Here is a 25,077-nt window from a genome sequence, read left to right as displayed (position 1 = left end):
TATGAAAATAATTTTGAATGCTACTATAAGTGGGGGGGGGGGGAGGAAACCTAATTTTTAAGTATGTTTCCACTCAAAAGTTATCAGATTATTTTACATTTTAATATACTGCAATCATTATTTGCACGTTGCCTGATGTGTAATAAAAACTTCAAAACTGAGATAACTTTAGACATGACTTGGCTGACCACTGACTGGAAGAGAACTGATCTAGTGATTTAAACTAGGTTCCTTTGGCATACAGCGACTGTTCAGACTGTTTCCTAGCCCTGTACCAAGACAATATAAATCTAGATTTTATACTTCCCCGTCATGACGTATATTCCTGTTCAGTTATGTATGCTAAGTTCATCAATGCTTCTATGTTTTTATTGTGTTTACGGCTATCAACAAGAAATTATTTTCTTATGAACCCAGTGTTTCTCCATCATCAAATACGGTATGAATTTAGCCATTGTAATGAAGAATAACATTAATTTATTTGAGTAAATACAAAATGGGGTGATCGGAGATTTAATAAATCACAATTTTGATAACATGAACCAAATTTTTTTTTTCGTAAAACTGGACTAAGTTGCATATGAAGACATTATTTTAAAAACAGCCCTTGTCAAAAATGTCGATTTTTCAGGAAAACAAAAAAACAACCTCCAGTCCATGTAACTTATAACATCGAAATAAAAAAAAGGTAGACTCTTCCTTCAGGATATAAGAATCAGATATATGATAAACACATTTAAGTTTTTACATATTAGAGACCTATAATTAATTACTGAATGTGGGAGCATGTGACATGGGCTATTTTTGTATGAAAATAATACAAATGGAGATTGTAATATTATTACTTCAGCAGTCAATATTGTATTGTAATATCAGTAAATTAGCAGAAATCACAACGCATATTAATAACTTTCTTCTCCACTGCTCTTATCAGACCCTTCAATGTCTACAACATGTGTATTGGTAGTTTCCGTTTCTGAAACAGGTTGGAGACTTTCAAAGAACCGGCGGTTTTCTGGAGACAATAGTCCATACAGTTTTTTCAGGTCCTCCATTTTTTATTGCTTAATCTTCAAGGGTTCATTGTAAAGAGGTGCAAACGTAGTTCTTGAGGTATTGGTACCCTTTTACGGATATGCACAGATCTCCATAGCCCCGAATAACTGTCCCCTACTCCTACATGTGGGGAGTCTGTGTCAATCCTATACATTCTCAGCTGCTTCAGCTAGAAGACTGAGAAAAATAGGGCTCCACTATAGCCATGATGGTGTTGAGAAAATCTGATGTATGAACCCTCTTCACTTCAAAAGGTTTTGGATGAACTGTGCAGCTAGCTATTATATCATCCCACTGATTTGGAGTTTGCACAAAGGCAGTTCGTTTTTTCTTTGCAATCAAGGAAAAGTCCTGATCGTTTGACAAAAATGAGTGGCCCCTTATGGTGAACAAGTGCGTAACTCGTTTGAACATTTGAAAACAATGTACTAGCATGTACAAGAAGTACACCATACAACAATTTTTATTTAGGCCTGGACAGCCGTCTAATATTATAATTAACTCATTTTTTAGATAATTTCTTTCTTTTAGGTGACCAAAGCGCAAAGAAATGACTTCTTTTTGTCCCTTCTTACAACTGTTTCATGATAGGTAAACAGTGTTACCTCATCATTTGACAAGTGATACTCAAAAACAATAATGCCAAAGCTGACGAGAGTAGTTTACATTGGATCTTAGATATGGGACAGGCAAATTCTGAATGTAATCGAAACTCAATACTACAGCTATGACTTTACGAGCTATTAGTCTATATGATCGTTTCATGTCATAGAAAGCCTCTGCTTTGAAAGATGTATTTGTTTCTGGTCCATGAGTTTGACTTTTTCATCATTGCTTTCACAAGTTTCTATCTGTTGGGTCAAGGTATCACATAAGATTCAGGTATCAGATCTAGGTACTCTGAAATAAATATTAAATTTTTCTGTAAAAATATACCAGTAGGTATGGTATGATACTTGAATGTGATGTAACTCCATAAACATACTGGTCGCCCTGGTTGGCAAGTTGGTATAGCACTGGCCTTCTATGCCCAAGGTTGCGCGTTCGATCCCGGGCCAGGTCGATGGCATTTAAGTGTGCTTAAATGTGACAGGCTCATGTCAGTAGATTCACTGGCATGTAAAAGAACTCCTGCGGGACAAAATTCCGGCACATCCGGCGACGCTGATATAACCTCTGCAGTTGCGAGCGTCGTTAAATAAAACATAACATCGTAAACATACTGCGCATTTCTTTAACTGAAAGTGTTTATAACAGGTGCAATTTATGAGGATTTCTCCGTATACAGTAATGGGACTGCTGGGGTTTGAATGAACTAATATGATGCATAATCAGCGTTTCAATTTTCCTTGGAACTGCCTTGGGGCGATTAGTGTGTTTATCTCTGGAGTCAGAAGATTTCTGATGGTTCAGCAATATGTCTGTACAGTACGAAGACGCCCTCTTGTTATCCCATGCAAACTCATAAATGCATTGCGACAAACAGGCATATCTTTCGATATACCATCTGTACATATTCTCACCTTAAAATACAAGCTGCCACATATTTCCCTAAGTGATTAGTATGTTATTTTCCCTCTACTTTAATTTTCTTAATAAAATCTTCCTTTGTGCTCTTCCGCTTTTTTTTTTTCTGAAAATGTAATCTATTTCCATCGTTACTATCCATGATATACAAGAAACTAAAATGGAACGCTCAATGACTGTTCATTGTTGCAATGTGAAACATTTAAATATTTATTCAATTTAACACAATACCGCCAGTAATTATTATATAAAGCATAATGTACCTAACTAATTCAGTGCTGAAAACATTTAACAAAAGAACAACCCATGTCAGCTGACAAGGGCAATTTTTGTTCGAAAGCACAATGACATGGGCTGTTTTTGTAGAATCGGTGTTTTTTCTTATGGCTACTGTGCCTGACATAAGTCGTTTTTGGCTTTTAAACACATTTGAGATTGTGGCAAAAATGTGGCTCCACGTGATGGTGCTCTTAACTCATTTTCGTTAAAAATTGATAAGGGCTATTTTTGTAATAATGTCGTCATATTGAATTAAAGCTTTAAAACTGAGTTATAGCAGACGTCTTTAGCATCGGTAGTTGAAAATATAATATGCATATGGGTAATCAACAACAGCATTATATTTTACTTTTTTTTTTTTTTTTAATTTCCGAAGATTAATAAAGAACTACTAGTCGCAGAAAAATGTAAAATTGTTGATTTTTACTTAAACAAAGAACCATTGATCACTGAGGGTCGACCTGGGTGGCGCAGTTGGTACAGTACTGGCCTTCTGAGCCCGAGGTTGCGGCTTCGATAACGATCCAGATCGATGTCATTTAAGTATGCTTAAATGCGACAGGCTCATGTCTCTAGATTTACTGGCATGGAAAAGAACTCCTGCGAGACAAAATTCCGGCACACAGGCGACGCTCGGTAGTTGTGAGCGACGTTAATTAATATAATTATTTGTTTTTATTTATCTCCGAGACAAAGTTTCAAACCGTTGGGTGATTTGGCATGGCTACTTTCGCTTTCTCCAACATTTTTATTAGATTTTAGGTTAGATAATATAATATTTGTGTACAGAAGCAAAAATATTACTTCCGATTTGTGGTGCGTAATTTTTTCATGAAATGAAACTGAGAGGTGGTATAACTTTAAAATGAACTTCGGGCACAAATTCATGACTAATTCCACTACACACATTTCACATCAAGTTATGCCTTAGATCCCAGATCGCGTATATTACAGATTGTTCATCCCTATGCTAAAATTGGCAGCACTTTGAAGAGAACAACCGGCAAGATCGCCACTCGTCTGCCATAAACAAACACGAGATGGCATCGCTAATTCAATTCAAATGGGTGTTATGTCGTGACTCCTTATGTAGCAACTAGATGGCAGCATAGTAAAACCTGGCAAAAGTTGTGACACTCAAAGCCTATAAGGCCGAGCAATCTGGACATTATGATCTAGGTTTAGATACCTATCTTGAGTTTATCCGTGGTTGTAGAAGTGCTGACCGTATTGCTACCAATATTTTGAAAAATACAGTATATAAGCTAATATCAGTGTCCGGTTTGCTTTCGTTTGTCCAGGCTTTTGGTATGTCTTACATATACACTTTTTGACGGTTAGCCTATGCATCAGTGTTGCCAACACATAAGTTGTATTCCCGTTAGTAACACTTGGAAATCTGTCAAAATAGAAATAAAGACCCACTCAATATATCTACGTATATGCAAATAAAAAGCAAATTTTAACGCAACTTACGTATCAATATTGATTAAAATAATAATTCATCGACGACTGACTTGATTACGAGGAAATCTGTAACACAGGATTCTTTAACATGGTATGGCCAAAGGCTTTATACTAGAAAGTCTTTGATATATCTCAGGTAGGGTTGTTCAAAGAAAAAGTAAAATCCCCCAAAAATTAAACAATTAAAATGACATTAGCCACAAAAAGTGACAAGACAATGAAAATCGTAATTTCCGCCAAAATATCCATCACCCGTCCGCAACGTTGAAATTCCATCAGTAATTACGGAATTTCCGTCCACTTGGCAACACTGCTATGCATGCGAAACTGCTATCACTGCTTCCTTGATTTTTAAAAATGTGAACATTCAAGGCGATAAAGTTGTAATGCCTTAAGGCTCATTCACAATGAAAATTAAACATAACGTAAGCGTTAACTTAACGTTAGTATTTGTATTAATATTGGTCGTGATTAATGCTGCAGACTGACATCTGGAAAGATTTATAAATCGATTATATTCTTCCACAAAGGTACACTGTTACATTGTACTCTCTATGAGCTTACGTTACATAATTTATTCTTCACAAACGTACATTGGGCGTAACAAAGATAGAAACAGCATCTATACTTTCCGCCTTCATTTCAATCCAACACTTATTTCTGGTGTCGGTCGGCTCATAGCAGTGAAATTTATTTTAGATATTATTCATTGCACTTGTATATAAGAATTGGACAACCGGAAGACGTATTTACAATTGGAACTTTTATGCTATGCACACTATTGTTTTGAATTATCGTTGAATTGCTGGTATGGCATAGTCTGCGGTTACTGTGTGTCTCGCAACTTCAATCTTCAGTTCTCGTGCCTCACTTGTACGGCAAATATTGTAACATCCCTACAATTAACATGTTATCTGAGAGGGTCAGAAGCAAAGGGGTATAAGTGCACTTAAGTTATTTGTGAGAAAATGTGGTTGAAAGTACTTAAGATTTCGTAAATTCTGTGGATTTTTTTTTATTTCAAATTTAGTGTGTGGCGTGGTTAAAAGATATAGTCCTTAGCCACTAAAATTTGTAATGATTTAGCGGGAAATTTTCAGTATACGGATACCTCACTGGCAACAATTATCTTAAAATATTAAAAAGATTAGATCTGTCTGTTTCTCGAATGCGCATCATCATGCTTACGAAAAGTCACTAATTTATTTTGTGTGCACTAGGTTGGTATTTTGGAATAGAAATGGAAAGCAGGTATCCGTTTTAGCTTGCCTTGGAAGCACTTAACTCATGTTCTTAGAAATGTCACTTGTACCCCTTTGCTTCTGACTCCCTCATCTGTGCTCGTTTGTGTGTGTGGGTGTGCTAGTGAGATGTGGAATTATCATTTTAGGCCTACATGCTAATAAGTATATTCAAATAGCTAGCTGACATATTGCATGTCAATTTAAGTTTCTTATTATTTTTTCTTTCAGTCGAGCTGAATGTGATCAAGATGGAACGTGAGATCCACTCTCTGTCAATAGAAAGTAGTAATAACACAGCTGTAGAAGAGGAGAAACCTTTATCTGAGGTAGCCTATATTGAGAGTGATTACTGATTACTATATCTTTTCCAAATATATCGTTTCCAATATTGGTTATCGTGTGGGGAGGAAAACACCGTAGGACACACCAGGGCACGACAGCCCACCGAAGGGCCAAGGCAGATCAGTCGACTGCTGGCCTCACGTCTGCATATCTCAGTGATTGTGCACTATCATCCAACCAGTACAGTGGTATCTTATGGTTATCATGATATTCTCCCCTGCGACTGTAGCTGATCCGTGGATCTAGATTTTGCAACCTGTTGTAGTTGCTCAAATTCATCAGAAAACTAGGTGGATTGCGATACTATAAGTGGTTAAAGCTTCGTGACCAAATTTCTTTCCCCATGAAGAGTCCTTGGCTATTGCGCCTGACAAATTTAATTCTCAGAGTTGAATAGGTTGTTTGTGATGGCTTGCTATTAGTTTCGTCAGCGAGGAGATGTTTCTGCTTAAAACATGACACTCCTTTATTTCTTACCGAGGTTATAACTTTGAGTTGCAGAGTAAATAGCCTCCAATCTAACTTGTCTCCCTATTCATTCATTCATTTATTATATTGCATAGATCTTACATGAGCAATGAAGCTTTAAGATGTGGAACAAGTCAAAATTTTACAATATTACAATTACAATTTTTACAAATTTTTACAATATTTTACAATTTTTACAGTTTTACAATTTAGTAATTTTCTACAATTTTTACAATTTTGTGCAATTTTTTACTATTTTGGCGAGATATAGTGAGATGAAGTGAGGTCCGAGGATTCGCCAAAAGATTACCCGGCATTTGCCTTTTGGTTGGGTAAAACCTCGGAAAAACCCAACCAGCTAATCAAATCAAAGGGGTGAAATGAAGTGATGCCGAGGACTCGCCATAGACCATCCGGCTTCAGTCTCACGGTTGGGGAAAACCTCGGAAGAAACCATTCAATGAGACCAAAGGGGGATGTCAGTTTCGTAGATAATTGCTTCGAGTCAACATTTAAGAGAACAACTCTGCTATTTTCTGCCACTGGCTACTCTCAGAATAAACATCTAACGCAATAAATCAATTTAAAACGTATTTCACATTTCCCCAGCTATATTTTCTGTAATAACTTAGCAGTCAGTCAGAAATGAAATATATTTGCATGTGGAACCCACGCTTTCAGAAGTCGAAATTGCGATAGAAAATCTGAAAAAGTACAAGTCTCCAATTATCGATCAAATTCCAGCAGATTTAATACAAGAGGGTGGAAGTGCATTATATAGAAAAATTTATAAACTTGTACTTGCTATTTGGGAAAGGGAAATTGAACCAGAACAATGGAAGGAGTCCATAATTGTATCTATTTTTAAGAAGGGGGACAAAACTAGCTGTGGTAACTTTCGAGGAATATCACTTTTGTTGACGTCAGTACAAAATTTTGTCCAATATTCTTTTGAGAAGATTAGCTCCGTATGTAGATGAAATTATTGGGGATCATCAGTGCGGTTTTAGGCGTAATAGATCGACTATTGATCAGATTTTTTGTATTCGACAGATAATGGAGAAAAAATGGGAGTATAAGGGTACAGTACATCAATTATTCATAGATTTCAAAAAGGCATATGACTCGGTTAAGAGAGAAGTATTATATGATATTCTTATTGAATTTGGTATTCCCAAGAAACTAGTTCGATTAATTAAAATGTGTCTGAGTGAAACATACAGCAGAGTCTGTATAGGTCAGTTTCTATCTGATGCTTTTCCAATTCACTGCGGGCTAAAGCAGGGAGATGCACTATCACCTTTACTTTTTAACTTCGCTTTAGAATATGCCATTAGGAAAGTTCAGGATAACAGGCAGGGTTTGGAATTGAACAGGTTACATCAGCTTCTTGTCTATTCGGATGACGTGAATATGTTAGGAGAAAATTCACAAACGATTAGGGAAAACACGGGAATTTTACTGGAAGCAAGTAAAGCAATCAGTTTGTAAGTAAATCCCGAAAAGACAAAGTATATGATTATGTCTCGTGACCAGAATATTGTACGAAATGGAAATATAAAAATTGGAGATTTATCCTTCGAAGGGGTGGAAAAATTCAAATATCTTGGAGCAACAGTAACAAATATAAATGACACTCGGGAGGAAATTAAACGCAGAATAAATATGGGAAATGCGTGTTATTATTCGGTTGAGAAGCTTTTATCATCTAGTCTGCTGTCAAAAAATCTGAAAGTTAGAATTTATAAAACAGTTATATTACCGGTTGTTCTGTATGGTTGTGAAACTTGGACTCTCACTCTGAGAGAGAAACATAGCCTATGTTAAGGATGTTTGAGAATAAGGTGCTTAGGAAAATATTTGGGGCTAAGAGGGATGAAGTTACAGGAGAAAGGAGAAAGTTACACAACGCAGAACTGCACGCATTGTATTCTTCAGCTGACATAATTAGGAATATTAAATCCAGACGTTTGCGATGGGCAGGGCATGTAGCACATATAGGCGATTCGAGAAATGCATATAGAGTGTTAGTTGGGAGACCGGAGGGAAAAAGACCTTTGGGGAGGCCGAGACGTAGAAGGGAGGATAATATTAAAATGGATTTGAGGGAGATGGGATATGATGATAGAGACTGGATTAATCTTGCACAGGATAGGGACCGATGGCGGGCTTATGTGAGGGCGGCAATGAACCTTCGGGTTCCTTAAAAGCCATTTGTAATTAAGTAAGTGGAACTATAAAAGAAACTAAGCGTGTACTTGAACAAAACAATATCATATATGGAGCTATTCTTTAGATGTTGCGTTACAATGCTGTTTGTAAAAATTAGGCCTATGTCACTAGAGACTGAAGTGTGCACACGGGCTTTTGTTGAGATCAGGATTTAATAATTGAGTGAAGAGACATTAAAAGGAGACACTAGTTTTTCGTGAACAATTAAAGAACTGCATTTGATCTATTTCGTAATTATTATCAACCAAGGAACTGCATGATCTATATTGTAATTATTATGTTTTGTGTGTTGCAGAAAGAAAATGTATTAGATCTGCAAATGACTGGAATAAAGACAAAATATATGAACTGCATATCTGATGTAAAAACCGAGATGAGATTTGATGAAACTTTTGTGTCAATCGACTTTCCCATCGTGAAAAATGAAGTTGATGTGAGTGCAGTTTATAAAGTGAGTTGGTCAGTAGTTCTCTCTCTGCTATTTACTGACTGATGTGGCTGCTAAATTTAGATGACCTGGACATACGATTTTTGCTCTTATGCTGTACATTTCTTCATCCTACATTTTTCATGAATCTTTTCCACCCCAATTTTATCATAGAAACTGTAATGCTCAACATTTAACAAATCATAAACATTTTGATGATTTTATGCCCATTGATAATTTTTAGGATGTCTTTTTTTAATTCAATTGACAGTCCAGTATGTAATGGGGGTCACTCTCAGTTAATCCCGTGGCAGATGACTAAGTTCTGGTTTGCACCTGCTTTAGGAAATATACTTCATTCATTCAGACAGATTTTTCACTGCAAACCTAGCATTCTGCGGTTTTTCCTATTTTCTGCCTTTCCCTTTTTCTCCTCATTTGATCCATATATCTTAATGTCGTCTATAATCTGATATCTTCTTCTACCCCAAACTCTTCTCCCATTCACCAATCCTTACAGTGCATCCTTCAGAAGGCAGTTTCTTCTCAACCAGTGACCCAGCCAATTCCTTTTCCTCTTTCTGATCAGTATCAGTATCATGTCATGTTTCTGCCCCATACAATGCTACACTCCACACAAAGCACTTCACTAATCTCTTCCTTAGTTCTTTGTCCAGAGGTCCGCAGAAGATACTTCTTTTTTCTATTAAAAGCTTCCTTTGCCATTGCTATTCTTCTTTTGACCTCCTGGCAGCAGCTCATGTTGCTGCTTATAGTACACCCTAAGCATTTGAAACTGTTCACTTGTTCTACTACCTCATTTACAATTCGCAAGTTTATTTTCTTTACTGTTTTTCCTATTATCATGCTCTTCGTCTTATTAGCATTTATCTTCACCCCATACTGCTCACAGCTATCATTTAGCTCCAGTAGCATATCCCTTAGTATCATCTCCTTTTCTGCTAACAACCTATATCATCAGCAAATCTTATACACTTTATTCGTCGTCCTCCTACTACCATTCCTCCCATTTTCTGATAAGAGTTCTTCACTAAATGCTCCAAGTAGATGTTGAACGTGGTAAATGATAAATAGCATCCTTGTTGTACGCCTCTCCCTATTTCACTCTCTTCTGACATTTCTTCTCATATCCTGACTTTGACTCCTTTCATATAAAGGTTACTGAACTGTCTCCTCTTTTTCGAATCCAGGCCAATTGAAATATACTTGTGTTTTTTTTTTCTTTTTAAATTAGTTAGTAGGTCAACTACACATATTTGGTGCTATTTCTCAGTACCATTTGTTAATAATTACGCAGTGAAATCGTAAATGACAAACACTACATGAGAGTTCCTTTTCCATCCTTCTCCATTCTGCAGTACCATCCTGTCACTGACTGTTAGATGGGGACAGGATTGGGAAATATAAAATCGGACTAGAGGAGGCTTTTCATACAAATTTTATTTGACTTCTAACACTGGAGTGGGTACACGTGAAATCGTTAACAGCGGGTTCAATAAGAAAGTGGACAGATTTTAAAAATAGTCAGTGGTTTTTCGTGAGAGACTTGTGTTATATGTCATTATTATATTCTATTTTTTGCAGGAAGGAAATGTATTACATCTGAATGTGACTGAAATAAAGACAGAATATATGAATCCAAGCTATGTTCTGAAATCAGAGATGACATTTGAAGAATCTCCTGTGCCAATTGACTTTCCCGTCCTGAAAAGTGAAGCTGAGGTGAGTGCAATTTATGAAGTTGTTGGTGGGTAGTTCTCTGTTTGTTAGTTAGTGGCTGCTGTGGCTGCTAGATTCAGGTCATCAGGGGAAAAAGTTGTTGCTCTCATGCTGTTCAATTCTTCGTCAGCTGTAGTCCTTCGTGAATTTTTTCCACCCAAATTTTCTTCTAGAGATTGTGATGCTAATCATTTACTAAATCATATCAGTATTGAATTTCTTTAATCAGTACAGTTCAGTTCAGAAGCTCGGAGCGTGCAGTCGTGTTTTTTTGTGCTCCGTGGTGCAAGTTACTGCAGTCTTAACAATGGGTAGAAACAAGGGTTCAAACGGCGAAGGAGGAAGTGGGAAGAATCAGGACAATCAGATTATTTCCACCCTCAAACTTATGTTTGAGGATCTTAAATATTCAGTGCAGATGGAGATGGATGAACTAAGAAAATCAGTTGAATTCATGTCTTCCAAGTTCGACAGTCTTAGAGACCAATTGTTGCACACAAGACATCAACTCAACTCCACACAGGAGGAGATGAAGAGGCTAGTGAAAAAAAATGACCATCTCAAACAGGGAGTGATCTGCAGCAGTACACATGCAGGGAGAATATAATGCAATTTGGAGTTTCGGAGATCGATGAACAATTAACTTATGAAGTCATTGACGAAATATCGGAAGTCATATGCGGTAATGAATTGGTGCAACAAGATGTAAGCGTAGCACATCACATACCATCCAGACCAGGAAAGACACGTCCTATTGTCATCCGCTTCACAAAGAGGAGAAGTCGTGATGAATGGCTCCAGCTGTTCAGAAATGAGGCCAAGAAAGATGGCAGCGGTCCTGGGATTGCGACAAAGAAAGTCAACAGGGAACTTCCGGCAGGAAGAATCACAGCAGGTGACCAACTGACGGCAGTGACCAGAGACCTTTTGAACAAGACAAGGGATACAGCACGGCTGAAGAATTATAAATTTGCATGGACAAGAGATGGTAAAATATTTGCAAGAAAAGATGAAGTCAGCCCCTTGAGTAAAATCACTAATGTTGACGATGTAAATAATTTGTAAATAGTATTGTGTTGGTAACCACGTTTAATTATACAATATAATTGACTTAACTGTGGCTAGTAATACTATATTAAATGAAATCCATCAGTGCAAAATTAATAATAATAATAATAACACAATGGTTTTTAACCCTTTACTTCACTGCAATGAGTATATTACCAATATACTATCAGATCTTAAAATATTTCACTTAACCCTTTAGAGCTCGCACACGGTCTTTTCGACCGGGTGTGATAATCGTTTAGCTTCTTCTTCAAGGTCACTTGAGTTCTGCTGCTCACCCCTTCAGTACCTTTCATTCGACTCTTCCAGAATAAGATGTGATTGTTGTCATGCACTTTGCTATTGGTCAATTTTATTTGAAACTGTTGTTATACAGACCTGGTCGTTTCAACCATGTGTGAGTCATTACGCAACTTCGTATTGTTTCACTTGGTGTATATAAGTATAATGTAGTTTTTTCTTGTATTTATAACTTTTCAGATATACGTACGTTTTTGTCAGTGTAATACTTTATTTTGACTACTGATCCCCGTACATTGCCGTGTAGAAATATGGATGAAGAGGGAGAGATAGTGTAGAAAAGGAAATGGCCCGGGATGAAGAAACAAGAAGGGAAGCTGGTGCAGTCAGAAGACAATTGTTCCGTGAAGAATAAATTATCAGACCAATTGATAGCATTGAATCGGACGTTGAAGAAGAAGATATGGTTGAAGAAATCGATCATAACACAGACTCTGCTCAATCAGCAGATGAGGAAGTAGACCTTGTTCCAGGTCCAATTTATACAGGGAAAGATGGAGTAACAACATTGCAAATACACTGTCCACCACGTAACCGACGTGTTGGTGAACATAATATAGTAAGGTTTATACCCGGTGTAAAACAGGTAGCAAGGAGCGCATCGACTCCATTCCAGTGTTGGAAGTTATTTTTTACTGACACTATCATTGATGAAATTGTTAGACATATAAATGAAAAAATTGAAAAAGTGCGTCCAAATTACAGCCGCCCAAGAGATGCACACAATACGAGAACTGAAATGGAAGCTTTTATAGGACTTCTTTATATGATTGGAATTTTGAGAGCATCTCATCTGAACCTGTTCGACCTATGGTCTGCTGAAGGGACAGGTGTTCCTTATTTCAGAACTTGTATGAACCGGATACAATTCAAGTTCCTGGTGACAGTTTTAAGATTTGATGATTCAAATACTCGACAAGAGCGCAGAAGTGTTGATAAGCTTGCTCCTCGATCTCTCTTTGAGCAAATTGTTCAAAAATGCTCCGAGAATTCTACTGTTAGCGAATACGTCACTATCGACGAGATGTTGGAATCTTTTAGGGGAAGGTGCAGTTTCAAACAATTCATAAAAACAAAACCGGCAAGATATGGAATAAAGGTATTCTCTCTGGCATGTGCAAAAACCTTTTATACACTGAATATGGAAGTCTACGCTGGTAAGCAGCCTGAAGGGCTCTACCAAGTTGATAACTCTGCTAAATGTGTTGTAAACAGGATGGTGCAGCCAATCAGTGGATCCAGAAGAAACGTCACCACTGACAACTGGTTCACTTCAGTGCCACTTGCTGATGAACTTCTAACAACTCACAAGTCAACATTAGTTGGAACGCTGAGAAAAAATAAGAGGGAGGTGCCCCCTTTATTTTTGCAAAGTCGTTCAATGGAAACTAGCAGTGTTTTCGGGTTCACCAAGGACAAGACCCTTCTGTCCTACTGTCCGATAAAGAAGAAGGTGGTGTTGCTGTTATCCACCATGCATCATACCGATGAAATTGATCCAGACTGAAGAATCTAGAAAACCTTACATGTTGACGTTTTATAATTCAACGAAAGGAGGGGTGGACATGGTGGACGAGTACAAAGCTAGGTATTCAGTTGCAAGAACCAGTAACCGCTGGCCTCTAACTCTGTTCTTTACACTACTGAACATAGCAGGCATCAATAGTTTCATTATACTGAAACACAATATTCGCCAATTTGACATGTTTCGAAGAAAATTCCTACAAACACTCATCAAGGAGTTGTCTAGAAATTATCTACTTGAAAGACTGCAACTAGAAAATCTGCCGCGTCAACTGAAGAGAAACATCAGAGAAATTACTGGAACTGGCGATGAAAGAAATCCACCTCCATCTGGAGAAGATGAGGGTCCAGGAAGGTGCCATCTCTGGGATTGGAAGAAAAATCGTAAGTCTAAGACGAAATATAATGTATGCCGCCACTTCATCTGAAAAGAACATAGACAGTCAACTTGCACTTTTTGTGCTAATCCTGAAGAAAGTGCCGATGGTGATAGTGATAAAGATATGTAATACGTGTGAGCTCATGTGACTAAGTGAGTTCATCTTCTAATATTATTTTCTTCCGTGTTTGTTGAATTTAGGCCTTTTTCACACCGATAATGACTATAATGAATAGGACAAGTGGAAATACCGTCATATTTTTGTGTTACTCCTATACCAGGCCATGACGTTGATGAAAATATTTAACATATAATGTGATTTATATATTTTTCACAGTATAAAGTACACTCAAAGTTACTTGGATATTGGCATGTTCATCTTCTTTTTAATACATAATAACAGTGATGTTAATGAATAAAATACAGTTAAATAATGTTTTTGTAACTTTTGCGCTAACAGATATTAGCAAAAAATATAGATTCCGCTTCATTTCCACACACGGTCGAATCGACCGTGTGCGAGCCATGACGTAAAGTTTACAGGCGCGAGCTCTCTAGGGTTAAACATTCGTAGCATCAACAAAAATTTTTCCGAACTCTGTGTTTTACTTAATAATTTTTCCTTTTACTTTGATATTATAGTTCTAACTGATACCTGGCTTGATCATGACTCTGGCTATGATATTAATGGTTATAAAAAATTTGTTAAAAGTAATAAGTATAATAAATGTGATGGTATAGTTGTATATTTTAAGGAAAACATCGTAATGTCTGTAAGTGATATTGACATTTCCCATTGCAACGCTATACATTTTCAATTAACACTTATTAATGATACTCTTTTTAACCTAACTGTAATTTACAGATCTCCAAAACTATACAAAAATGAATTTCTGAAAAATTTTGAAAGCTTCTTGTCAATATACAAACATTAAAAAAAACATGTTATTCTGGGTGACATAAACATTCAAATTTTATAAAATAGATAATTTTGGCAACACGTATTTAAATATCGTGCATGAATATGGATATGTGAAATACTTAAACTCCATTACTCGTCCATCATCCAATTCATGTCTTGACCATATTTTCCTAAATACGGGAAATAACTTAAATTTTATACATGGAGTTTACGCAAGTGCAATAACAGATCATTATATGACTTTTGCATTGTTGTCAATCAGTAATAAAAGTATTAGCAGAGAAGCCACTGAGCCTTTGGACAATTATAAGCTAATTATAAACCAAAAAAGCCTAATATCTCATATTAATAATATGAATTGGGAATCTATATTCTACAATGAAGACGCAGATACATGTTTCGATAATTTTTATAAAATACTCTGTAACCTAGTTTGTAAATATTCTAATCATATCCCTCTCAAATTCTCAAGTAAGTACAAAAATATTAAACCTTGGATTACCACAGGTATTGTTAAATCAATACGATCTAGAGATAAGTTAGCTAAGCAAGTTAAACGTGACCCACAAAACATTGTTTTATTAAATTATTACAGAAAATATAGAAATATCCTCACTAATGTAATAAGAAATCAGAGAATCAAATATTATTGTGAAAAATTTAACAAAAATAAAAATAATCCAAAGCAATTTTGGCAGATCATAAACGAAGCTACTGACACCCAATGTAATAAAAATAGATATTAAAGACAATTATAAGTCGAAATGGAATAAATATTGAAAATAAGGAAATTATCGTAAACGAATTTAAATATTATTTTACTAATGTAAGTCGTGACATTGTATCTAATATAAAAAAGAAAGTATTTAATACTCATCACTATAAGCTTACTTATAATAAAAGTATATCATCTATGTTTATGTTTCCTGTAAACGAATGTGAAATCATTAATATTGTAAATAGTTTAAAAAATAATGTGGCTCCTGGTATTGATGGCATTACAACAAATACCCTGAAACTTATTATCGGAGCTATTTCTAAACCACTTGCCTTTATGTTTAATTTGTGCATATCTCAAGGTGTATTTCCCTCAGCCCTAAAACATGCTGTGGTGATACCAATTCAGAAGTCTGGTTACAAAAATAATCTTAATAATTACAGACCCATTTCACTATTACCCAGTCTCTCTAAAGTATTTGAAAAATGTATAACAACACGGTTAATACAATGTTTAGAAAAAAATAAACTACTAAATGATAATCAATTTGGTTTCAGAAAAAAATTTGTGCACTGATGATGCTATTATGGCAGTTAGTTCAAAAATAATTCAACAATTAGATGTAGGAAATAAATGCCTAGGAATATTTCTAGACTTAGAAAAAACCTTCGATACAGTCAATCACAATATTTGGAAAAGTTCCGCAATCAAGTAGTCTAAAAATGACGCAGAAGGGTCTCGGGAGAAGGGTTTCGTTCTGGTATTATTTGGAAAATACATTTTCGCAGTGTAATGACGAGAAGCATGAACGCATATACGCGGGGGGAGGCAATCAGTTGTGATTGTGTAGAAACAATTTTTGGGAATCGAGTAATTTGAAACAGCCTGTAGTCGGACGCACAGGCGACATGCTGTTGAGATATATGTCCAATGTAATTTTCACAATGTAGTAATGATAAGTGCTATGGACGCGCACACCCGTGACTTAATTTTCGGATTCGGGAATTCTCAAATTTTCATGAAATACGGTTGAGTAGCCATTTATGTGCGAATTATGTGAGAAAACCTATGCTCATTCTGGGGAATTCAAAAAACATTATTATGTTCACACCTGTTCGAAGCCATTGAGCTGTAATTTTTGCTGGAATTATTTTTAACCCGGTCGGATAAAAAATGCGTCCGCATTTGTTCACTGGCGAGAAGCCATTCTCTTGGCGATTCCCCTCCTTGCCTGGATCATTGGGTTTCTGTACTGTATTGCAGGTCGTACGCTGAGTTACTTGCAGCAAACAATGTAGTTTGCTCCGCACATAATGTAGGGCAGTAATGAACAACATTGTAGAGCCGGAATGTTGATTCATACGAAGAGGAAGTATATTTCATACCCCTCATTAATTACTTCTGCCATAGGCACACTCTTACCATTTATAAAATGAAAAATAAATTATTGAAAACAAGTCTAATTTCATTTACTTTCCGAAAATGGGTAATGTATTCTCAATAATGACGTTTCCTTGATACAGAGCAGTAGTTTTTTGTTGGAATATTCCGTCTGAGCCGTAGCTTTATTTTGTATGTACGAATGTGAATTGATACGAGTTTTCCTCATCAGAAGTGTGACAAGCATTCGCTTTTTTTTCTTTCGAATTTTAGCAGTCATATACAGTAGATCATAAATCTGCAGTCGTATTACAACATTTAATCTCGTATAGGAAATTTGAAGATAGTATACTGGAAATAACTGATCTATCCGGAAAAAAAAAAAAAACATGATCATTAAATTTCTGTTACACTGTTGCTTACATTTTTATTTCATCCGAATTAGCGCCATTACTATAGTTAATATTCTTATTAAACAAGAGTATGTTTTGGTTAGGAATTCAATGTTCCGATATGCCCAGAACAGCTCTTTCTGTCACTCACTCTCTTTCTCTGCCGAATGGTCTGGCTGTATTCTTAACTCTTGAGATAAATATCTACTCAGAAAGGATAAATTAAATTATGGTTTATTTAACGACGCTCGCAACTGCAGAGGTTATATAAGCATCGCAAAAGTGCTGGAATTTTGTCCTGCAGGAGTTATTTTACATGCCAGTAAATCTACTGACATGAGCCTGTCGCATTTAAACACTCTTAAATGCCATCGACCTCGGCCGGGATCGAACCTGCAACCTCGAGCATAGAAAGCCAGCGCTATACCAATTACGCTACCGAGGGTGACCAAAAAGGATATAATCACGCCAAATTTACTGGGATTTCATTAAAAAACATAATTTATCGAGTCTTGCGCATTCGGTGGGAAGGAATTTCCCTCTCGAATGTCATATTTTGCGAATGCTACACATCACCACTGATTTATAGGTTCACATATGCATTCTTAGACTAGACATACTCATATAATGTACGATTTTTGTTACTATTTTTCTGAGTATTTAAATAGTAAACAGGCAGCACTTTAATTGTATCATCTTGCATGTCAGCAAAAAATAAATTTGTTAAAAGTTGCCAAAGGTTTTAAGGAAATTGTTCTCATCAATCAGTGATCAACTCATTTCGATATCATAGTGTAATGAAGGAAATTTCTTCTCGCAATTACAACAGTTCTAGAATACAAGGTGAAACAATATTCTTCCCTTCCTCATCTGTCGTCTTTTCTCCTCTCTGCTTTTCTCTTCTCCTAATCCCTTTAACCTCCCTCTTTTTGGGTCCTACAAATGGTGCTCATTGGGGAGGAATAATTCTGTGGGTTACACACAAGACATAACAGTGGAGTAACTCCCCTAGTTGGTGATCATTAGAGCTGGATATTTAGGCATTTATAACAATTACAGTAGGCAGGCAATAAAACGAAAAAAAGACACATTTTTAAAACGGCATTATAAATTTTAATAAGACATAATATATTCTAGAAATAAATTTAAATTATATCAACATAACTCACATTTTTACTTCGTAGTTGACACATGTTGACATAAAATACTTTTTTTCGTGATTAACTGTCTTCACAAACCTGTTTCATCAGTTGAAAACACATGGGCACCAAATTCATTACCGTAAGCATGAAGTTTATTTTTCAATGCTTTACTGAATTTAGGTATCCTAGCTAATCGATCTTATACCTTCTGTCACCCGACAATAACTGACTGATCCTCACTCAGATTTCTTTCTCCTACAATAATAAACACGTGTAGCACAAGAGTGTTATAGTAAGATTTGAAAATATGAAAGCAAACAATTGAAAATGCTACGTGACAACTTCTATGAGAACGAGCTTAATATTTAAAATTATAAAGCTGACTGTTGTTTCGTGAAGATGTTGATATTTTTGTTATTCTGGATTGTGGATCATTATTCATATTACGCCAATAGTATTAAAGCACGATTATTAGGAGATTAAGCACCGAAATAAATTACTTTTATTCATTATTGTTAGTAAAGCAAGTCATTGTTTCATATACCAGTATTGTCCACATCTGTGGAGTAACGGTCAGCGCGTCTGGCTGCGAACCCAGGTGGCCCGGGTTCGAATTCCGGTCTGGGCAAGTTACCTGGTTGAGGTTTTTCCCGGGGTTTTCCCTCAACCCAATACGAGCAAATGCTGGGTAACTTTCGGCGTTGGACCCCGAACTCATTTCACCGGCATTATCACCTTCATATCATTCAGACGCTAAATAACCTAGATGTTGATACAGCGTCGTAAAATAACCCAATAAAATAAAAAATATACCAGTATTTGATTTTCATACACATTACATTACAATTAATTAGAGAATTGCAATAAATATTGCTTTAAAATAACAAAAAAAAAAAAGGCATTTATTATTGAATTAGTAAGAATCACCTGAAAAAGGCAAAATAGATAAAATAAAAATTGGCCCTATCACTTTCATTTACTCCAAATCACATTTATACCTACGAAAATAATTATTTACTTTCCACCCAGTAAAAAGGGCACTATGCCAAACATCCAGGCTCTGATGTTCACTCACTGCACTGACCGCCTTCTAAAGACAACTCTGTCACACAAATAGACAATGGACAGAACAGTCGGAATGGATGGAAAGTAAATTCCGATCCTGCATTCGCCTTTGCGTGTGGCGAAATCTCCGAAATAACTACTCAGTTTGGCCAGCCTCGGCATTTAAACACAGGCCTTCTGAATGGGAGTCGATACTGCCTCGACCACCCCGCTGAGTTCTACAGTAGGACAGTATTAAATATTTCCATTTTAACTTCGCCTTTACTTCCTTATGATGGACAGGAATTTGGCAGTTCAATAATGTCATACGAGTTAACTATGTGTTAAATCACAAGTAGCCACCGGCGTGGCTCAGTCGGTTAAGGCGCTTGCCTGCCGGTCTGAAGTTGCGCTCGGGCGCGGGTTCGATTCCCGCTTGGGCTGATTACCTGGTTGGGTTTTTTCCGAGGTTTTCCCAAACCGTAAGGTGAATGCCAGGTAATCCATGGCGAATCCTCGGCCTCATCTCGCCAAATACCATCTCGCTATCGCCAATCTCATCGACGCTAAATAACCTCGTAGTTGATACAGCATCGTTAAATAACCAACTACAAAAAAATAAATCGCATGATGTTGTGAGTAGCATAGGCTACTTGACAAGGTTTGACCCAAATTCTTTTTCCTATGATTTGGTAATTTAAATGGAGGATGATATAAATATGTGCCACTGAAATAAGTTTATTACCTTTGAGATCAGCGTTTTATGTTCAGCTAGAATATAGGTAAAATGGTGTACTATACGTGAAATGAGGAGGGAACTCGCTCGTTTTACTTCTATTTTGTAAATATGAACAACATGTAACTTAAGTATTGTTTCTGCAAAATAATTGAAAGGAACAAAGAACTTAATGTAAGTGTAGTGACAAAGGAATTTAAAAGAGACTATAAGTGATTCATTTTTCATTTCCTGTTTTCCAGGCACCTATGAATAAAGTGCTGGTTCTAGTGCAAGAGTTTCTTATATTTTTCATGAGGGAATAATGCACGGCCATCTTAATCCTAAGATCGTTGCCGTGAATTTTTCCTAAGGTAGTGGCCGTGAATCATGCATTTTGCATTCTTATAGTGGACTTACAGTTCTGACTTGTTCATTTTTTACAATTATTTCTGTTATTTTGTAAGGCGGTTGTATTATTTGTAAAGATGATTGTGAAGGACGTGTAACTGTGGATTCGAGGCTAAACATTGTCAAGAAGTGCTCTTTTTGATGAATAGAGGTTTGAAGAACGAGTATTATAGAAGTAATGAAATTATATCGATAAACTTACCGGAAAACGAAGTATTGAATGAAACCTGGTGATGCAACTATTCTAAAACCCGTGAAACAAATGTCGAGTTGGATGTTTGGATAGTGTTTTGAAGGGATAGAAACGGAAAATTGTAAGGAGCACGTAAGTAACATAGTATATAGGCCTACTGTAGCAAATGAGTGTAAGTTATGCAAACCTAACGTTTCAGATAAATCACAAAGAATCAACGACTTAGAGATTATAGAGCGGCCATTGCGCCGCCATGTCTGATGAAAATTGAAAGACTGTCCGCCATTAGTTTAAGCGCCCAAAACAAAGTGGGCATGGCGTTAAGTAAGGTTGGAATCGTCAAGTTCTCAAATTTCTTTTGCATAAATCATTTAAACTGAAGTGGAAAAACCTAGTATTTCGTTAAATACGTGCTAGTAACTTAATCTAAAATAAAGAACTTATGTATGCTAAATTTAAAACACTTGAGCTATTCTTAGAAGGAAAGCTTAAAAGAATAACCTAAGCAAAATTGTCATGTACGTATGGCAAGAAGTCCTAGCAAATATACTGAATAAAATGTTAATATTCCTAGGTTCTTTTAAATGCGATCTGCAAGATATCCTATAAAGTGAACGAGTATTATTCGGATGATTTTATTAAATTATTTTCCCAGTATCTATACGTTTCAAACTATGTATTATACCATAAGATATAGAATGAGAGTAGGCCCTAACTGTAGTAAACAGTCTTTACCTTCAAGCTTGTAACTTGGGTAACACATGACCAAACACGCTTTCAGTTTTTTTTTTGTTACAGAAATGTATAATTATCGAAATTTGAACGTGAAGCTAACAGCCGGCTGGTCTGTCTGGGCCCTTCTAGGGCAGTGGCATCACAGATTATTATTATTATTATTATTATTATTATTATTATTATTATTATTATTATTATTGGTGGTGGTGGTGGTGGTGGTGGTGGTGGTGGTGGCGGCGGCGGCGGCGGTGGCGGAGGTGGTGGTGGTACCTATGTTGAAAGAAATATAAACGAATAATATCCAGGAAAAACCTCTTAATTAAAAGAACTCTATAATTGATACCAAGTTTAATCTTTCTTCTGCTCTCCTCAAAAGTATAAAATTTTTACTTAAGACCTTTTTCGTGCCGGACACAGAACTTTTCCTGCTTTACTGTTTGGTTAAGGTGTTACAGTTTCAATGCATTGTTGTGATTATTTGAAGCTTTCCTATAACAATTTCTCGATTTTCGTGATGCCATTATCGAAAGAGGAAAGATTTGATACCATTCTTCATTCTGGTAGGTTAAGTCAGTGGTTCCCAGCTGGTGTGTCGCGCAGCCCCATGAAGTGTATCGCGAAATTTTGGAATTGAAAAATAAATTTTATGCCATGCAGGAAGTCTCTTTATAACGCATTTTTTTTTTATTTACAACGAAGTCTTTGATGTGGTATATTAAATTTTGAGAAAGACTTTACCAAGAAACTTGAACACCTGCAACAATGCTCAGTTTAATTTTTCTGCCTGGCGATAATTCTAATGAAAGTGAACATCTCCAACAATGCTTGGTAATTCGTTTACTCTTCCCACTTCGTAATAAACAGAGTTTAGAATCGTCAGAACATATTGGTCAGTTTCAGTATATACATGTGAGTGGGCGGTAGCGCGATTATTTTATCATAATTGCTTCATTTAGATTTTTGTGGACAAATTTTTAATTAAAAAAACTCAATCTGTATTAAGTTGTGCGTTAGATGACAGCAGTGCTAATTCAAATAATGTGATCGAAAGTTCTCTTCAGGGTTCGCAAAAACGTACTGCGTTTCTTGAATATTATAGTGATGAATACTTGCAGTATGGTTTTACGTGGCATGGAGATTAATATAAACAAAATCCCGAGGTCTTACATGCGGGAATGTTTTGTTAAATCAGTCCACGGTGCCGAATTAACTAAAAAGACATTTAAAACTGCCGTTTTCAACGTCATACTTATGTAAATCAGCATCTTGTACCATAAAAATAGTGAACTCTAAACAAAGTAACAGACTGCTGCATCTTGAAGATGATTTACATGTTGGCCTGTCAATCATACGCAACTTTATGCAACCCACCAAGCGCAGACTTCACGTTAATTTAAATAGGTGAATTTCCAAAATCGATAATAAAAATCTTTTATCGGACATCCAGAATAGACAGATTGAGATTTTTGACACATTAGTTACCTTTCGTTTTTTCTAATGACACTCAAGTTGCTGCTTGTTTTTTTTTCGACCTATTTACAACACTGGATATCCGACACTACTTAAAAATTGTTATTAGTGCTCTTTTCTGATGGATCGCTCTGGAACGGCATTCTGGCACTGTTTTGGTACATTTTTCATCAGTGAACCAAAATATGTGTGAATAACTATGTTTTTAATATTATTTTTCTTCGAATTCCGCTTAGACCTCGAAAGCCTTACTTGGACGAAAAGGAAGTTAAAAACCATAAAATCCCCGTGGAGTGAACAATCATCATTTCCCCGTCCGCTATAAAATGTTCTACAAAGAGTTCCACAACCTTTTTCACCAGAAGAAAACTACTGGTTGTTATTGTATCATTATTTTAACAAAAACAAATAAGTGTGTTGCGATATCGTGGGCATTCAGTAAAGTGTGTCATCGGTCAAAAAGGGTTGGGAACCACTGGTTAAAGTCACAGAAATGTTGCTGCAGACTGGACAAACAGTTCCCTGGTCAGCGTGGCCCAGTAGAATGGCTGGCCAGGTCTCCAGATTTAACACCCCCTTGATTTTTTCTATTGTTGTTACATAAAGAGCTTGGTATATGAAGAGAAAATTGAGAATGTGAAACATTTAAAGAATCATATCATTGAAGCCTGTGCTAAAGTCACTCCGGAAATGCTACAAAATGTTCTCTCCACTCTGCTGTACATTTCACTAAGACACATTTTAATCAATCGAATTAGTTTCTTGGGAATACCAACTTATATAAGTATATTATATAAAACTTTCCTTGTAAGAAAGTCATATGCCTCTTTTAAATCTATGAATAACTGATGTACTGTACCCTCATACTCCCAATTTTACTCCAATATCTGTCGAATACCAAAAATCTGATCAATAGCTGATCTACTGCGCCTAAAACCACACTGATGATCCCCAAGAATTTCATCTACATATGGAGTTAATCTTCTCAAAAGTGTATTGGACAAAATTTTGTACGACGTCTCACATACACACATACACACGCACGCACGCACACTCTCTCTCTCCCCCTCTTCCCCACTCCCCCCCACTCTCTCTCTCTCTCTCTCCACTATATAATTCTTTATCAAAAGGAATATTGTGAACCGAAAAGAACTTAAAAAATAAGAAAGCAACATTAAAATTTAAAAGAATGCACCATTGTCATTGATACAACAATGAAATTAAGTTCACATTATTCATTAAATTTATGACCAGGGAAAGGATTTATATGTAAATACATATTTACTTATAAAGCTAATATAATTTATATTTTGCATTATCTTTATGTTTCACAATGTGTAGGGTTGAAAAATCCTACTTTTATTTTCCATATTTTTCCATATTTTAGAGTTTAGTACATATTTTCGTTAATTTCCATATATTTTCCATATTTCATATAAAACAGTCCATATTATATTAGGTTTAACAATAAAACAAAACAAAATTCCATTAACTTTTAAAAATACATTTCAACAATAGAGATTTAAACACATGTTCAGTAATCCCTTTAACATCAGAGTTATTTGAAAATTAGCAGTCCTATCAACAATGGGAAAGTAAGTTACAAAACTGTATTAATTTAATTTAAAATTTTTAACAGACTTCAGTTGTGCAGCTCAACAGTTAAATGCCAGTCAGAGTACACATAGGTTCAGTTTTGTAAATCATACTATAAAGACGGTAAATATGCCAAAAGTACGTCATTCAGTCAATTTAAAATCAAAACTAACAAGTTACATTTCAGAATTTAAAGAAGATGGTTTATCAACTGACAATAAAATATTATTTTGTAATTTGTGTCAGTGTGCAGTATCATCTACACAAAAGTTCCTGGTGCAACAATACATTACAACTAGTAAACAT

The 25,077-nt window shown here is 36.0% G+C and overlaps 1 protein-coding gene across 8 annotated transcripts in view; it reads left to right on the top strand.

Annotated features, from left to right (window-relative positions):
- Window positions 1-25,077, top strand: part of LOC138693302 (zinc finger protein 235-like) — a 103,502-nt gene that overhangs the window by 45,830 nt on the left and 32,595 nt on the right. For 2 of the 8 annotated variants that reach the window (XR_011330276.1, XM_069817173.1), the window contains exons 1-4: window positions 4,697-4,859; window positions 5,802-5,899; window positions 8,911-9,066; window positions 10,648-10,785. Coding sequence is in view for 1 of the 8 variants with exons in the window: in XM_069817172.1 (XP_069673273.1) it covers window positions 5,802-5,832 (31 nt within the window). In the remaining 7 variants the exon portion in view is untranslated. Of the gene's footprint in view, window positions 1-4,651; window positions 4,860-5,801; window positions 5,900-8,910; window positions 9,067-10,647; window positions 10,786-20,706; window positions 21,103-25,077 lie in introns of those variants that run through there. The other 6 variants (XR_011330277.1, XR_011330278.1, XM_069817170.1 and 3 more) reach the window with 6 other exon arrangements.

The sequence above is a fragment of the Periplaneta americana genome, chromosome 17 (assembly GCF_040183065.1).
Source record: "Periplaneta americana isolate PAMFEO1 chromosome 17, P.americana_PAMFEO1_priV1, whole genome shotgun sequence".
In the NCBI taxonomy this organism is placed as follows: Eukaryota; Metazoa; Arthropoda; class Insecta; order Blattodea; family Blattidae; genus Periplaneta; species Periplaneta americana.
Note: the sequence above shows the minus strand (reverse complement) of the source record. Positions and strands in the feature narration are given on the sequence as shown.